The 18,604-nt window shown below is 37.2% G+C and overlaps 1 protein-coding gene across 1 annotated transcript in view; it reads left to right on the top strand.

The window, feature by feature from the left end:
• Window positions 1–18,604, top strand: part of LOC131824148 (contactin-6-like) — a 305,999-nt gene that overhangs the window by 227,938 nt on the left and 59,457 nt on the right. The window contains 3 exon segments of the mRNA XM_059161537.1: window positions 3,289–3,425; window positions 4,932–5,061; window positions 7,252–7,402. Of these exon segments, the coding sequence (XP_059017520.1) occupies window positions 3,289–3,425; window positions 4,932–5,061; window positions 7,252–7,402 (418 nt within the window).

Raw genomic sequence — 18,604 nt, forward strand, 5'->3', positions numbered from 1 at the left:
ATGACAGGAGAAACATAATACTGAATGGTAGTTTTCAGTTTTTGTTTCTATTTTCCAGATTTTGCCTATTCATATGTAGATAATAGAAAAATAGTCATTACTTCACTTAAAATATATGTTCATCTCAATTAGCAGAATCTCAAATGAAAGCATGTATTATATAAAAATTGTTTTCGTGTCTTCTTTTATCCAGGCCAAAATACATACTTGCATAAAATTTACTTCTTTCTTTTACATCAAACAAACCATAAAATACACCCCAGAAATATCAAAATGTTTGATACTTTTAAGATATTCTTAACTTCTTTGCTAAATTTAATTTATCTGTACTGGAGAACTTTAAGACTGTATTTATACGTGACCAAAAATACTTTCCTATGTAACATGCTTCTGCGTGACATGTTTACAATCAATGATAAAGTAATTGAAGAAATATTTTTTTTTGTAACTGGAAAAGTCTAAGATGTTGTAATTACCTCACAGGAATGGCGATTGAGTATCCTATGGGGAGAACATATTATGCCTTGGTTATATTATTTTCCATTTTCTCTAGAATTTCCAATTTTAACCTTGAATCAAAAGTACTATTTTATATATAGAATATGATATCCTGTTTATTATTTCTCTACAATTGTAGCTACACACACACACACACACACACACGTACTAAGTTTTAAGGAACAATCTTTCGAATCTAGCATCTGTTGTAAATAAAATATTAAGGATGTGACGGGAAGTATTTGTGTGACTCCAAAGTATTACAGGCTTTGGCTAGTTTTTAATAGATACTTCATTTTTCTATTAAATAGTCAAAGATATATCTAAATGATTAAACAGAAAATGAGTGTATCTTTAAACCAGAAATTAATAATAAAGTGCTTCCTTCCACATCTCTACAAAAACTGCTAACTTACACAACAGATTTTATAAACATATATTCATATAATTTTTAACAATAATAAGAGGTAGGAATACATGTCATCAGTCATTTAATGAGTCCAAATGGTTCTTGTGGAGTAATAATGAATAATTGGTCAATAAGACAAATATTATGTTTCTTGCTCACCTATTAATTTATTTGTCATTGTAATTGAAAGGAGCAATTCAGTAATTGACTCAATTATCTGAGAATTGCATAAGACCTGAATTTTTTAAGAAAAGAATTGGTTTTATTAAATTGCTGTGTTTAAATTATAATTCAGGGCTATCTCTCTATATTATGTCTTTGAAACTTCCAAAAGAAATCTTAAAGTATTAATATCATTATAGAAAATGAAACATATTCAGAGAAGTTAAATGATTTCCCATAACCATTCAATAAGGAAAAAAAATAAAATCTAAAAGCCAAGCCCATATGTTTGACCTGAAATCCTAAGTCCTTCCTTTCATGCATTTACTATGTAGTTGAAGATTTAAAACTTTGGTCTTCAGAATCTGAAGCATCCAAAGGATTTACATATAAAATAAATAAATGTGTTTTAAAGTTATAATTGCTGCATTAAACAATAATCCATATATATTTCATACTTTTATAAGCTATATGAATTTTATGTGGTATGAATTTCTTCTCCCAGGCCAAACATATGTTAAGACAATTTCTAAATAATCATCTACAATTTATAAAATTTTGTTAATATTCAGAAGCATGATTCAATTTCATCCATCATCTACTTCTTCTAAGTCTTCCCTTGATTTGTCCCTTAAAACTTGATGAGCAATAAAAAATTATTAAAAAAAACACTGATGAGCATGATCTGTAAACGGAAGTCACCCTTATTTCCACAGATGATAATCCCAGGCTTAGTTTTTACTACAGTGAGACATCCTGATTTCCTTCTTCGCAGTGACCAGCTCCCTAAAAGTCCTTTGGTCTTAATGGAACCAGATGTTGCAGTGGGAAAATCCAGGAAGTCGGACATACTTGTATAACATTTCAAAGACTCTCAGTCCCACTTCTTACTTCAGCCACCGCTGCAGTGAGCAGCTCCATGTTTTGTAGGTGTAACCTGACAGGGTCTCATCTCAGGTGCCACACAAAGTCCACCTTGTTCTCCCCTTCAGCTTTCTTTGTTCTCAGGAGCCTACTCAGCACTTAAGCATCCATAGCCTGGGTGTTCTAATACATACTGTCTCTACCACTCTTGAATGACTTTGGACAGGAGCCAGTGAACAAATTCTTCCTCTTCCTTTCCCCGGGTAGGCAGTTATAAAGACCCTTAGAATGTCACAGAAGCTAATAACAGTGGCCCATCTCGGTGGCCAACTCAGTAACTGACTCTTGCATTGCCTCCTTCCTTCCTTACTGACTCTTCCTTTTCCTGACTCCCCATCTTAGGGCTGACATTCCCAAACAGACAGCCTGAACACAACCCCTTGATTGAGGATGTGCTTTCAGGGCTTCTGTACTTTTTTGACTATGTCTTCTTGAGAAGGTTCCCTAAAATCCCTGAAAAAATCCTATACCGATATTGGAGGGGGAATTACCTGCAATTAGATATATAAGACATCTAACTTGTAATAGCCTGCAGTTCTGAAGGATTTTTCATCTACTCTTACATATCTGAGGCCAGACCTAAATAAAAGAGAGGGATTAAATGACACAGCCAGGTAGCCCCATATTATATTTGTGGAAGAAATGTTAATTTTAAAGCATTTAATCTGTACCCCACTTTTTGGTGTCAATGGTAGTAAGGATATTACCACTTTATCCATAAATGGCACTTTACTATAAATGCCTCAGTACTCATTGTCTATCAAAGGTTTTATCTAGGGTTAAAAAAAATTGGACTGTAATCCTACTAAAACGTGATGAGACTCATATTTGAATAGTGCTTCAAACTGAATTGTAATTATATCTGATATAGATACACTTATTTTTAGTTACAACATTTCAGACAAAATATAATCAAAGGCCTTTTGCCCACAGTGGACTCAGAATTGTATACATTTTCTAACTTGACCTATCCACTAATATTTGCCATGAAATTATTCTCTGGCCTTGTTCTGCATTTGAACTTTTCCCCACAACTCCCAAGTTGGTGTAAAGGTGCATCAAAATGACAAGTGGCAAATATTTATCTTACGCCAAAGGACCACTGATATTTATATCAAGACTTCCGTTACTCCACATTGAGGCTTCTATATTTCCCTTCCATCAAATCATGTGTTTGCAGCACTTATTGGGCCCAGGAGGCCTTGTCCTTCTGCTTTGTACAGACCTTGGAATGTTGCACAGTATTTTGGATAATTGACTTACGAAGTAGTTGTTCTTGTCTATTTTTGAAACAGCCCCACCCGAATGGGAACAAAAAATCCAAAATACATACCTGTCTATCTATGACAACTTGTTTTGGGAATGCAAAGCTAGTGGAAAGCCAAATCCTTGGTACACCTGGTTAAAGAATGGTGAACGCCTCAATCCACAGGTAAGTGTCAATGCTAATATTAAAAATTCACCTATTCTCCTAGGGAAATTTTGTTACTACCAGCAACAATTAATGTTTTCAGAATGCTTAGTCAGTGTTAGGAAATGTAGTATACTCTTCATATATACTAATTTATATTATATTTAATAAAAGTAGCTATTAATATTATCTCCATTGTTCAAATGAGAAAAATTAAGGGTAGAGAAGACAAGCTTAAGGTTACACACTAGTCAGTGATAGATTCACATCCAGATATCACCATCATCATTATCAGGATCATTGTCATCATAATTAACATCCACCAAAGTCTTGTATGTTCCAGGTCCTGTGCACATATTTTTCCATGCATTATCTTATTGTATCCTCGTGACAATTTTGTAAGAGAGATGCTAGTATTATTTCTTCTATAGATGATGAAGATTGGTTTCAGAGAGGTTAAGTCACTTGCCCAAAGTCACAGAGTAGCTAGTAATTGTTAGAATTTGTATTCTAAACGTAGTCTGATTACAGGATCCAAGATCTTAAACATTATCCAGTATCTTGCTTTTCTGAAAACTAATGACTCTAAACCCATAGGAAGTGGAGAACTGAGGCAGTTATCCACATTTTCAGCCTAAATTATACTTTTGTTCTAGAGTATACTGAAAATGAGACAGATTTTTTTTTTCATCAAATTATCCAAATAATTGTGTTAATTCTCCCTTTTACTTTGTATTTGTAGGCACAGCTAGGGACACAAAGAACATCTGGTGTTTAGAAGCTGAATATAACGCTGTTCTTTGTTTTGGTTTTAGTGGGATTTTCTTCCTGAATACCTTTTGCATAGAGCCTTTTCTGTTTCCTCCAGCCTACTTTTATTATCTTTAAGGGATGGTAATAGGTATACTGAAATATTTTTTTAAATTATATTTGCTCTATTAAACTATTTCATTATGTGCACTCAAAATTGTATTTCTATCCTCCAAATGGGACTCTGTAACAGATTTTTGGCTGTTTAAGCATACTATGGCAGGCTGCAGAAAAGGAGAATTTAGCTTCTCCAACTTATGACTCAATTAGAACATTATCAAGTCATCACATTTCAAGTCTTTTGGAGACCTTATGATGGAAAGCCAAGGGAATTTCTAACCATTATATTCTTGTCTAGCATTATTATTGACCATATTTTCTAGAATAATTGGAATGGTACAATCTTCCAAATTATTTTATATACCTCATAATAGAACGGTAACATATACTCTATGCAGACAATGCCAATTTTCAAAGAAATGAGATAACATAAAATATACTAACCATTAAAATTATATGAAGGATGTTTCTTTTTTTTAACTTCAAAAAGCTGCTGAGAATCTTACAGGATATTAAGTTTCATCTTCATAAACATCAGCTCTCATACACGAAAATATTCTATCTTGTAGATATGCACAAATGTTTAATAATGTATTCTGGTTAAGAGAATGCCTACATTAACATACTAGCATTTTTACATGACCTTTCTTTTATTAGGAAAGAATTCAAATAGAAAATGGGACACTTAACATAACTATGTTGAATGTGTCAGATTCGGGTGTCTACCAGTGTGTTGCAGAAAACAAATATCGGATAATTTATGCAAATGCAGAATTGAGAGTATTAGGTAAGTCATTCACTTATAACCAAAAAATTCAAAATGACATTTTAGCAAGCTATAATTATACATAATATGAATCCAATTTTTCTGTAAATTAGAGATTGCTTTCCCTTGACATAATGGGAAATGTTTAAATTAACTTAAAAAAATGCAGGATCATAATTATTATTCTACTTGAGCAATACATTAGGACTTCCAGAGAAGCCCACTTTTGGGTACATGCAAACCAGAAAAGGTCTCCTCCAAAGCTGATCCTAGCACATGATGTTTTGAGTACAGTTCAAAATTTTCCATTAGAAATGTTTTCACCTGGGGTGCCTGGATGGCTCAGCCTGTTAAATGGCTGCCTTCGGCTCAGTTCATGATCCCAGGGTCCTGGGATGCAGCCCCACATTGGGCTCTCTCCTTCTTTCTTTCCTCCCTGCTCATGCTCCCTCCCACTTCACTATATCTCTGTCTCTCTTTCTCAAATTAAAAAAAAAAAAAAAATGTTTTCACCTGCCAATTAAAGAAAAGAAAGGAAAATCTCAATTTATAATGATTTAAGCAGGTATTTATTTTTTTTTTCTTAACAAGAAGTTCAGGGGTGGTAGCTGAGCCATGCGACTGTGATTGATGATGTTCTTCTTTACACTTTTCCCTCATGCGTATAGCCTTGAGGGGATGACTGCTATTGCTACAGAAATAAAGTTCCTACTTAAAGGAGAAGGGGAAGGTAGGGACAAAAGTGACCAAATTTATACCTCTCATTAGAAAATGCAAAATCGTCTTCCATCCTTACAGTAAAATCCTTCTATGCCAGTGACTAGAACCCTGCCACATGATCATCCAGACCTCAAAGAAAGCTGGGCAGATAAGTCCTGGTAGTGAAAAATTGGGGATCGAAGCCGTTTGAGAATGATAATCTAAGTGGTATCTGTCACAATAAATAACCATTAGTGTCTTTAGTCACAGATTTTTCTTCATGGTAGGAAAAAAGGAGAGGAAAGAGAGGACAGAGCCAGCAAAGAGGCAAGGGTTCAAGAGCTGTTGGACAATGGTCATTGATTTGTTTATTCTTTGAATCACTACTATTTATTGAACATTTATGTGTACTAAGCACTGAAAATATAATTATCAATACTTAAGTGATCTTTACTTTCATAGAACCTATAGCTTCACTGAGAAAAGAAACCTAAAATTTAAAATATGATTATTACAGTCAATAATTGAGTAGTTGTTGTCAGACTACATGGCAAGTTGAATATAACCCTAAATTGAGGATGTTCTCTTTAAGCTGAGATCTGAAAAAAAAGCACACACAGGTCTGTGGAAGGGCAAAGAAACAATACTTGAAATGTCCAGAGACAAAAGAGTTTGGCATATCTGAGAGAATTTCAGCTCAATTAGACTTTAGACTAGGGATGGGGATTAGACACATGGGTTCCCCCATTTATGAAGCTGGAAAAACTCAGAGCAGTCTAATAATTTCTCACTCTCATGAACTAGTATCTGTTCAACATTTATCGAATGGGGACAAAGTTGAAACTGACAAAGACTTTTTTTTTTTTCTTAATTTCTGCTCAGCCTGCCTACTTCTACAGAAGGCAGAGTATTTCCATTTTGCTGGTTAAAGGTTTGCCGGTTAAAGGTTTGCCTGAAGAAATCTGACATAGTGATAGAGTATTCATGATCTAATTCATTGCTATTCTATATTTCATATTTAAGATCATTACTTTGACTGGAATAGATATGGTGATTTCCCTAATCAGGGTTCAGATCCCCCCTCTGGCTCTTCAGAACCATCTTCACCCTCTTTACTATAAACACTGTTAAGAATGTGACTCTTTGTAACTCGCTTCTTCCCTCAGTCCACCTGGCTTTTGTTAATGCCAATGACTTATACCAAAACAAAAACAGATTTCATTTATTGAATACGTATTCTGTGCCAGGCAGTATGCTATGCTTCTTCACAGATATTGTATCATTTAATCTCCACAGTGAATTTCTGAGGTGCTATCTGTTGTCATCTTCATTTTTCAAATGAAAAATAGAACTCCAAAATGCCAAGTTGGTAACTGGCCCTAGAACAGTGTGAGCAAAATAGTTTGAGAGTTCTGGGTACAAATATTAAATTTTGTCTTGTATACCACATCACATTACCACATGTTAATTAAGGATGTAACTCAACAATTTTGTTTTTAATTTTGTTTTTAGCCTCAGCTCCTGATTTCTCTAAAATTCCCATTAAAAAAAATTCAGTTGTTCAAGTTGGTGGGGATATTACTATCGAATGCAAGCCAAATGCCTTTCCTAGGGCAACTATCTCCTGGAAAAGAGGAATGGAGAGCCTGAGACAAAGCAAAAGGTAAATAAAGCTCTTTTTTGTTCTATTTTGTACTATTTTGTGGTACAGTGTCTTCCAAATCTTAAGTCTTCTAAAATTCTCTCCCTTATGATAAACCTAAAACTGGGTACTCACAGATACTAAACATTTCCACATGGTAGCAAAAACTAAAGAACCTTATAAACTTAAGGCCTATTTGTATAATTTTGTTGCAATATATTTAGTGCATGCACTTGTAATATATTTTTAAAAATCCTTTAAGACCTTTTTCTATATTCAGCTTGAAGATTTTTCCTGACCCAGCCTGCTGAGAAATCAGTGAGAAGAGCATTACACAAAAGAGAGAGACACTTATATTCACACACCTGGTGTTGTGGTTTTTAAATAGTCACACAGGTGTTCGCCCCATGACAAAATGAATTCACCACATGAAAAAAATGTAGAGAGGTTCCTGTAGAGAAAGAAGAGAGGTTTCCGTCTATTCTGGATGTGATTGAGAAATCCTGGATCAGCACTGGCATGTTTTCTAGGAGAGTTTAGATAGAGCAAAACAGGTGTTTTTCTCTACTTAGAATATATTTCATTGAGTTGTACTGGAGAACCTTGTACACCTAGAGATGACTAGTGGGTAGTTGAGCTCTATTGTAATGATCCACGTGCACTACTGTGTGATCAGATGCACAGTGGAATGAGATGAGACATTGTGCTGAAGATGTGAAAATGTTTCAGTGAGCTCTTTGCCAGCATTATATGTACCATTAACTCCCATGCGTCCCTGACCAGGAAGGTAGCATCAACAAACAAGGCAGGCCAGGTAAAAGAAGGGACAGCTGAAGTGTGATGAGAAATGGCAGTCTGCCAATCTTACAAGACAAAGCTGTGATGGCCAGGAGAGTGAATTCTGCACCAAAACTACATAGTCACTCCAAATTCAGGCACATGTTGTTTTGTGGGAGGGTAGAACTTCAGACAGGGTTGTAGAACTTCAAACATTTCAAGAAAAACTAGAAACCGGGGTGTTGGCATTGAATTTTCTGAGCCAGTAAAAATGCCCAAAGACTGGATGCAGAGACACCATCTTGTTATTTCTGACCTAGGACTGCTTTTATGGTTAAGGGGGAGAGAAAAGGAGGTTAAAACAAATGGTGCTGGCTGTATAGAGGGCTATCGGAGTTATATCTGGTGCCTCGGAGACCCTCTCCTGACATGACAAGATACACCAAAGAAAGACCTTTCTAGGGCACTCTCTTCCCTTATTGTCTTCTGTCTCCAGTGGTCTCTATAGCCTTACACTGAAGTTTTTCCCAGGACAGGGATTTTGTCAAATTTATCTGCACGTGCTGTATGCCTTTGGCATAGAACCCAAACTCAAAAATATCCGTGGAATGAATGAATGTGTCAAAAAAAAAAAAAAAAAAGTTTGAATATGTAAGAGATGTCACCAGCTTTAGAGAAAAGCTCTTCTAGAGGAGACACCTTGAGACCGAAGAACAGAAGCTTCAGAGCTAAGGAGAAAGGACAGATGAAGGGAAATCTGTTGCCCTGGCCCTGATTGGGCTCCTTCCGCGGTGCAGAGGAGATCATTGCAAGCATTCTCAGGAGCTTTGGATATGGATTCCTCTTAGATGTTTCCTCTTTGATTGCTGAAATAGAATTGAGGCTTGAACACACTGCGGTAGAACCGGACAACCCAAGAGATAGCACAGTATCAAACCGCGGTCTGTACTGAGAGTTGAGATAAATTGATTACTTTGTTTCCTAAAGTGACTGAAGGTCCACAACTAAGCAGGAAAGACTGCTGTTTACTTTCTATAACCTTTAAAAACTCAAACACAGTATATGTGGGGAGGAGAAAGAGAGGAAAGAGGATTGGAATAAAATACGAAAAAGAGAGGAAAATAGTTTTGTAGAGTATGAGGAAAACTGCTTTTAAAATGGCTTTTTAGGTTTATGTTTTGCTTTGCCCCACATAGAATGAATTGGGATCTTTTTTCAGCGTGTGAATAGTCACTCACAGCATATCAGATTAAGCATTGTCTCACTATAATTAAAGGAGTGATCTGTGCGATTTCTATTCACAGATGCTTCTTCTGTAATTCTGTTCTCTCACTGCTATAGGACTTCGTTACAGGTCTCAACAAAAGAAAATAAACAAACAAACAAAATTATCTCCTGAACATGCATCTTAAAAAATTGGAAATAAAATAAAGTTAAGCCCCAAAGTACATGGTAATTACAGAGGTATATCTCTGCCAGTTATAGATTACCTTAAGCAGTAATTTGCAAAGGTCACACAGCCAGTTCGGTGAGACTTTGTGTCTCTGCATGATTTCTGTCCTGTCCCCTCTTCTATTGCCTTCTGACCTGATGGTTTCATTAAGTGCATGGTTTCATGCTGCTTACTGGGAAATGCAGCACCTGGGCTTCAGTTTGTGTTGACTTAATGGCTTTTTTTGTCGTCTAATCGTAGCGATTTCCAAAGACATTGAAGGTAAAAATTAGAGTTGTGATAAAAAGAAAAGAAGGAAAGAAAGGAGGGAGCTAGGAGAGGAAAGAAAGAAGGAATTTTATAGAACCAGGTCCTAAACTCAAAGACAGAACATTGAGTCCCAATATACATTTTTAAACGCCACACTGCTTATTTCACTTAAGCAGAAAAATAAATGGAATTCCTACCCTCTCATATCTCGTTAAAACATGACACAGTTGTATACGTAGAAGGATTTAAAGAGTCACAAATGGAAACCACTTAAATATTTACAATGATTCCAGGTAGGAATAATTTTTAGTTCTTGACCTTGGAAATACCCATGTGGGAAAACGCACATTTTAACTTTCTGTTATAAAACTTCTATATGGTCCTGTCTACTTTGAAATTTCATTGTCACTACCTCTTGCTTTCAATAAAGGGTAACTACCTAGAGATGGTTGAAAGGACTCTAAAGAAGCCTATTCAAAGTAATCTTACTGTATTATCTACTTATAAAAAAAATAGTGGCAATATATATATTTTGACAATTTCCTCCACTCTTACGTGGATTGAGACAGGATACATCACCTAGGTAGTAAATGATAAAGCTTGGACTCTATGCCAAGTTGCCCATCTCTGTTGCCAGATTTTTTCCACTCAACAGATAATGGAAAACATATTTGATTCTTTATTTTTTGAAGGGCTATTTTCACATGATTTAACCTAATTTCATGTATTGGTAATTTAAGTCAAGCAACAATTCTGAGAGAAATTAACATGTTTCTAATGGGTCTGCATGCAACAATTGAAGTCTTGACTGTTTTATGATTTCTGTTTTTGTAAATGCCTGTATTCATGGCATGCTGTCCAAGGAGAAAAATTTTCCTACAACTAAAAATAGGTGGATAGCATTACAGAGTTCAAAGGCTGCCTGGTTTCCTGCTGGGAATGTATGGTCTTATGGCATCACCTCATTCTTTTGGTACTACAAGTTATTTAGCAATAGCATCTCTAGTAGCAAAGGCATGTTCCTACGGGGAAAACGGGGGTGTGTTGCAAAAAGCCCTGCCTTGGGAGTTAGAAAACAGGAATTTTGATCCCAGTTCTATCACTGATGAGTGACCTGACCTTGGATAAAATCACTAGCATAATCTTGGTTTTGGGGGTTTTTTTTGTTGTTGTTGTTTCTTTTGAGGTCGCTGTTTTCTGGATTTATTTAAACACTATCCCCATGCAGTGACTGCCAGCATAGAGATTATATATTAGAAATCAATGTAAAACATTAGTGTGCCAGGTTAAAATTGCAGCTCCTATCACAGTTATAATTTTATATATATTTCACCGATTTCCTCAGGTGACCAAGTGATTGAGCCAGACAATTGTAATTGCTATAAATTGTCAAAACAGCCCAAACGATCTGATTGGTTAGAGAACCCTGGCAGCTGAACTGTAGCAAACAAGACAGCCTAGTGAGCCCCACTCTCCTTCACCATCACAGACCCAGCACCCAGCTCCAATCCGGGATATAATAGACATTCAATAAACATTTTCTGTGTTGCTAAATTAATGAAGGTTAAAATTTACTTTGCTTTGTTTGTATCTACCTGACTTAAGACAAAACTTACTTAATAATTTATAGGCCCGTGATGTGCTCATTCTATGAATATTTAATGAACACCTTTTATGTTCCAAATACTAAACTAGCTATTGTGAGTAAAATGTTAAGCTAGTCAAGAATGTGAGACATATTCTCCTTCCATAAGAAAACTTTTTTTTTTTTTTTTTTTAGTTATTGGGACTCAGATGATCTGGGTTCAAGTCCCAACCCTACTTCTCATATCATTGATAAATTCTAGCAAGTCCTTTAACTTCAGTAGTCCTCAGTTAAATCACTTGAAAAACAGGGAAAATAGTACCTGTCTCTCTCATATGGTTGTATGACACTGAAAAGACAGCATGTGTACAAAGGCTGGGTGATCTGTATACTCTCCTGCCATTGGCTGCCTTTATTGCTGTGATCCTATTTTCTTTTTTTAAAGATTTTATTTATTTATTTGACAGACAGAGATCACAAGTAGGCAGTGAGGCAGGCAGGGGTGGGGGGGGGGCGGGGAAGCAGGCTCCCTGCTGAGCAGAGATACAGGGCTCCATCCCAGGACCCTGGGATCATGACCTGAGCCCAAGGCAGGGGCTTTAACCCACTGAGCCACCCAGGCACCCCTGTGATGCTAATCTTTATGTAAATCCCAGTTACACATTCTTACCTCTTCAGCCAAGGTAAAAACCACAAACTTGACCACTGAAAGTCAAGATGAATACAGATTAAGCTGATTTCTGTAAGGCATTCTGCGGGACTGAGGGAATCAATTCCACATCTGCTAAGTTTGATTAATCACTTCTTTTTTTTCCTTGTGGATCCACTTAGCAAGTGAACTGACAGCAATCAAAGGCCTAGATTTATCTCCTTGTGCTCTGTGACTGCTGGCTGCCTGTTCAGGGCTCACCTCCTGAATTTAATAGGAAATGTTAACCCACTGGACAGACAGCTCAAAGTTGTCCCCTGACGGGCAGCATTAAATACAATGCCTAAATCACCTGAGATTTTGTCAGAGTGCACAGTCTCTGAGCAATAAAAATAAAGAGATAGAGTGTTTTTCCTATTAATGAAAGATAGCTGAATTAATAAGTAATCTACCACATTTCTTCCTCATCTGTCAGAAAAGAAAAAGAAAACATTCACCACATTTCTCGTGTCCCAAGATAAAATAAAATAAAGCAAAACAAAATAAAATAAAATCCAGTTATATATCAGACAAGTGGTCATTAGTAATGAAAATAACCATTTTAAGCACCTTCTATATGTCAAGCAGTATAGCAGATACGTTATACATCTCCAAATTAAAGTATACTTCTTTTCTTTCCTTTCTTTTTTAATTGTGTTATGTTAGTCACCATACAGTACATCATTAGTTTTTGATGTAGTGTTCCATGATTCATTGTTTGCATATTACACCCAGCGCTCCATGCAATCCGTGCCCTCCTTAATACCCATCACTGGCTACTTCTTTTCATATGCAGATACATTTCTGAGGAACACGGTTGTCACATATGGTTATGTTTCTACCACTTTTACCTTAGCAGTTTCAAAGAGGTAAATACAAAGATGCTTTCTAATTCACTAAATATCAAGCTGAAAAGTAGAGGTTCTATCTCTTGGCATTTGTTCTCCAAATGTGATCATATTTCCCCAATTTGATATTAAAAAACTGCTGAGTGCCCTAGGACCAATTCTATTACCTCTATCCAGTTGGGGTTGCAGAGACAGAGAGAGAGAGAGAGAGAAAGAGAGATGGTGGAGACAGGTGCAGAGTTACAAACAGACCTTCTCAAATCCATGAATCTTGTGTGCTTTATCCCTTAGTAATGATACTGTTAAACCCTGTGTGGCCCTGGACCTTTGGCACAATGCATGTACTTTATGGGAGCATATGAACCCCTCAGATAGTAGGAAATCTAATAGTGGTGCTTATCAGTACTTTTGCCTTCTAGCCCAAAATTTAGCAGGCCCACCATGTGCATGCTACTCCAGCACCTTGAGACCTCCCTCCTGAACACAATGTTAGCTGTGGGAAAGGGCTGGGGGGAGAGCAAGGGGAGTTGAAAGGTGGCAGTGAATCAGTGGAGAGAGGAAGAAGAGACGAGAGAGAAAGAAGACAAAGAAGGATGAAAGAGGGGAACCGGGTGTTCTCTGTGCCAAGAAAGAATTGATGGTTCCTGAGCAAGTCATTTGATCTTTATTCTCTTCATGAGTAAAAATGTACCCTTGGGAGGATCTATTTGAAAGTGCTTAGCAGAGTGACACAGAAGATGAGCAGAATAAAAATTAGTTTGTCTTCTTTCCACTTTTTGCTAATGAGCTAGACAAAGTAGTTCCTTTGGTTGCATAGCCCATTGCCCAACACTTTGCTCCAATTCCTCTTTCTCCTTGGAGACTTTTCATGACCATCTGAACTTGTGGGGCGTCAGCTAATGGAAGTCCATCTGCCTGAATATAAGGGAGCCAGTTATATGATGTTCCCTTCCTGTTCGACCCTTCTCTATGTATCTTTCACTGTCTGCTTTCTAAATCACCACTGTTCCTTTTCCTTTTACCTTTACTCCCAAGTGCTCAACCTTGAAAGCATCCCCTCCACAAGTCCATTCAGTGCCACTTTAACCAGAACATAGCATCCAGCAAGCAGACTTCTCCATCTCTTCCTCCTCCTTGCAAAGCTTCCTAATGGAACAAGCAAATAAACCTAATTTCATTTTGTATCACCAACTACTTAATGTAATAGTGCTTAGTACATCAGGTAGCATGAGTATCAAATAGGCAAATGAACCATATGTTCCCATGTTTAAGGAAGAATGACAGTCTGCATAATGCCAGGCTTATTACAATCTCCCTTCTGTGCTGCCTCTTTGTGATAAAATTTTAAATTGTTCATACTCAACTCCTGAGAGCCTTGTTAAGGTGAGCCTTTCCAAGGGAATACATGCTGAAGATGTCAAGAGCCAGCTGATACTCTTGCCTCTGTCACGCAAAGATTTAACAAGCTGAAATCCTGGGTGCCCCTGTCAGTCTTGCCCTCATTTTTTCCCCTTGGCATCCAATCTTCCTTTCTTTATCCCCACTGGCCTCCACCGATCTGGAGCAGTGACCCTTTAACACAATGCGTGCAAAACCACCTGCCTGCCATGGTCGGAAAAAGCTGCGGTTCATTAAAGATGTAAAGCCTGCCCTTAAACTCAGCCTGCCCAGCTGGGTGTGTGCTCTTTTCCACTACCGCCTTGGGTTAGACTGTTATTGCTGTAGTTCTCTATTTAAAGTATTTTAATGATGGGTAATAACATCCTATAGCTTTAAACCAAGGGCAAATATGACAAAGTGAAAAAGTTCACAAATAAATGGCATCTTATATTCTTGTACTCAGTGTATTTTTAAACGAGAAATTCATAAGCTTCGTTATGGAGTTGCTATGAATTCGTAGTCTTTATCAGTAGGCTTCAAACTTGATCATGCATAAGATCTTTGTGAAAAATGCAGCTCTCAGAGCTATGTCCAAGATTTTCAGTCAGTAGGTAGGAAGCAGGGCTGAGGAATCTGCATTATTTTTTTTAAAGATTTTATTTATTTGACTGAGATCACAAGCAGGCAGAGAGGCAGGCGGAGAGAGAGGAGGAAGCAGGCCTCCCTGCTTCCTCCCGACGCGGGGCTCGATCCCAGGACCCTGAGATCATGATCTGAGCGAAGGCAGAGGCTTAACCCACTGAGCCACCCAGGCACCCCAAGAAATCTGCATTTTTAACATAAGTTCACACCCTCTGCTCTCAAGAGAAGCCGAGATTTTTGAATATCCCTTAGAAAAACACCGATTTGATGCAAACACATTATTTGAAAAATAGAAACTTCATTTTATCTCCTTTCCCCCTAGAACTTTGCTTCCTATATTAAAATGCTTGATTCTTCATCTTATCTCACAGCCAAGGAGATATGAGTCCTCAGTTCAGCTACTTTTTGAAAATATGACTCCAGTTCCTTGGAATAATATCTACTTACTTTAGTGTTTGCTTCTAATTTCTGAGTGACATTTATATCTTCCAAAGTTTACATAAATATTCAACAGCAATAATTTTGTAGACAGAAAAGGTCAGTTATTAGTGCAATTTATACAAATGACCTTTTGTTCTAGTTTGACTTTTGAGGAGAGATCTGATTACTTGATTTGCTTAAAGTACAATGCTCCTAGCTTAGAAAGAAAACGTTTGCTCCACAGGTCTGTGTTACACCCTCATCCCCTCACAGACGCTGATGGGTATATGGAAAATAAACCAATAGAAATAAATAGGAGGGATAGAATTGCTATCTTATAGAAATTATGATCCAGTTGAAGACGTAAAAACCAAACCACTTGTGTAAAATTCTGTCTTGTTGATATCTTCACAGTGAAGAGTCAGGCTTGTTGGAGCATTTTTTTAGTCACTGGCTATTATTTCCCATTTTCCTTTATCTTTTGTTCTTTTTTCCCCTCAGTAGAATTGTGTTTGGGGTCCAGGGGGATGTTTGTGTTTTTGTTTTGCTTCCAAATGAAATTTAGGCTAGAGCCCATTTCATAAAACAGGCTAAAACTGAACCAGTCTGGCTCCTGTTTTAGAGGGAAAACCAGAGCCCCCCTCCAAGCCCCACCCACTCCCCCTGCCTCCACCAGCTGCCTTCCTCCCAGCAGCCCTTGGTGTGCCCCAAGAACGCCCTAGATCTCCTGAGAGCGCAGTTAGAGAATTGCTGATTTGGAGTGACAAATCTGATTCTCAAGTGTGACTTGTCAAGCTATTCATTTATTTATAAGCACAGTTGCAAACCAATTTGACAGGCCTTGTGAAAAAATTCTGGGTTTATAAATGTGAATGAGCTCCGAGTCTCGTGGGGGACGCAGACGGGTCAACAGCTCCAGTGCAGTGGGGTGTGTGTCATCACAGACAGAAGATGGTGAGGACTGACTCCGCTACAGGAGTTCAGAAAGCCTTCAGCAGGTTGGAGGTAACTCAGCTGGCACTGGCAGGGTATGTAGGAATTTTTCCTATAAAACAGAGGTGGGAAGACCTGTTTTTTCCTGTGGGCTGTCTTACTGCATAGTCAGTGTCCTACATGATGCCAGGTGCAAGGTGTGGATAGGTACCTGCCTTCCTCAGTGCAGGATAGGATTCCTCTAAGGACAGACACAAATCATTTTGTGAGCCATCCAATGGTGGATTCTTTGACTGCTTAGGGATGCTTAGACACTGAATTATACACATTTTTTTTTCTTTCTATCTTAGATCAAATTACACAATACAGTCAGAAATCTGTCTTTCTCATTGTTGACCCTGAATCTCATCAAATAATAATCATAATCATAGTAATAATATCAACTTATAGGACCAGTCATGGATGAATACTGTTTTAAGATCTCAGATACATCATTTCATTTACTTTTTACAAGTTGCCTATGAAGGGAGTATTAAATTTATTGGTATTTTTAGGTGGTTAAAACTAAGGCTTAGCAAAGTCAAACATCACACCTATAATCTTAGTATATGTGCTGCCGAAGCGAGCACATCATCACACCTATAATCACACAGCTAGTGAGTAGCAGAAATGCATTCCATTCCAGGAGGTTCTGACTCCAAAGCTCTGTGTAATCTTCAACACCACAATGTAAGCCTTTAGTTGAGTTTTCCAAAATCATGTAGTTCCCGTCTGTGGAGCTAAAAGCAGACCAACATACCATACACATTATTTGTTCATTTTTGTTGTTGTTGCTTAAACTACAACTCTTCCCGAAACAGTGGTATATACAGTCAAATTCTACTTTTACATCAATTAAAAGTATAGGATAAGTCTATATTTTGTCATAGTGTTGATAGATGGAGACTTAATTCGCAACAATAAAATAAATCAGTCCTCTTAGTGGCTTAGCTTCCTACACCTACAATATTCAAATGACAGATTGGATTTTTAATGTAACATACAATATAATTTTTGGTGACATATAGACATAGATATGCAAATTTAATAAATAAGGATAAACTCACAAAGTACCATGAAGGACATGATCTAGGTATGAAATTATGTATTATAATTAGGAAGAAGAAATCATTAAAGTTAGCGAAGAGTCACATCCAAGTTGGTATCCCATTCGCAGCAGCCAAGCTTAGTTCCATAGACTTTGAAGAATATAATAATTCAATAGCCAAAAGGGATCCAGAATTGGAAACTCCGCTCACATCCATCACCAAAACCATATTCAAGATGGCAGGGAAAGCATTTCCCAGATACACCATATTCTAAATATACAAAGGACAGAGCTAAAATGAAAAGGGGTGATAATCATAAATGTTCCAGCCCAAGTCCCTTACGTTTTTTTATTTTTTAATGCCTGAAGGAAACCAAGGACTTCAGGGATAGGTCAGGTTTAAGGTCACAGGGCTGAATTTGAATCTTGTCTATCTCAAAGTATGCTGCAGATACAACATTACATTTGCAAACTTCCAAAGTCTCACAAAAATCACACAATAGTCTCATCATCATAAATGTAATGGAAGTGTAGCCAAAAGTTCTGACAATGTTTGGACTTCTCCATTCCTTTCTAAACAGCTCTCTCTCCCATTGTGTTTTCAATGGGTTCTCCTGTAGTTATTTTAGGAGCCTACTTTAAAAAAAAAAAAAAAATCTCTTAAGTCCTACGTTACAAATTTTTTTGTCCTTTGTCAGCTTTATAATTTCCCATCTTTTCTTTTGATTTGCTTGGGTTGTAAGGCATGTTAGCATTTGAATCTGTATTAATTCCCTTTTGTGTTTCCTCCAGCATCCCAAAATACTGCAGCAAATGGAGACGCTTTGCTTTCTTTTATCTTTTCTTCCCTTCTTCTACTGAACAGCTAAATACTCCTCTTAGGCCTCTTACACTGGATTAATTTAGCTAAGCTTTCCATCTGATGCTGTTTTGCTAATGTTAAATCACATTTCCTTCACATTTCATGGGAATCAGCCTAGCAGCGCACTCTGGCATGCGATCGGAATAAAGACACATCATGACACCAAATAATTATGTTATTTAGCAACTGCTCTTATCTGCTGTCTCCTAATTTGTGTCACAATTCAGTCACCCAGAATCTGTGTTTGTGTTGTGTGTCAGCCACTACAAAGCTGGAGCTTAAATTATTTGGGCGTATTG

Source organism: Mustela lutreola, chromosome 2 (assembly GCF_030435805.1).
Source record: "Mustela lutreola isolate mMusLut2 chromosome 2, mMusLut2.pri, whole genome shotgun sequence".
Taxonomy (NCBI): domain Eukaryota; kingdom Metazoa; phylum Chordata; class Mammalia; order Carnivora; family Mustelidae; genus Mustela; species Mustela lutreola.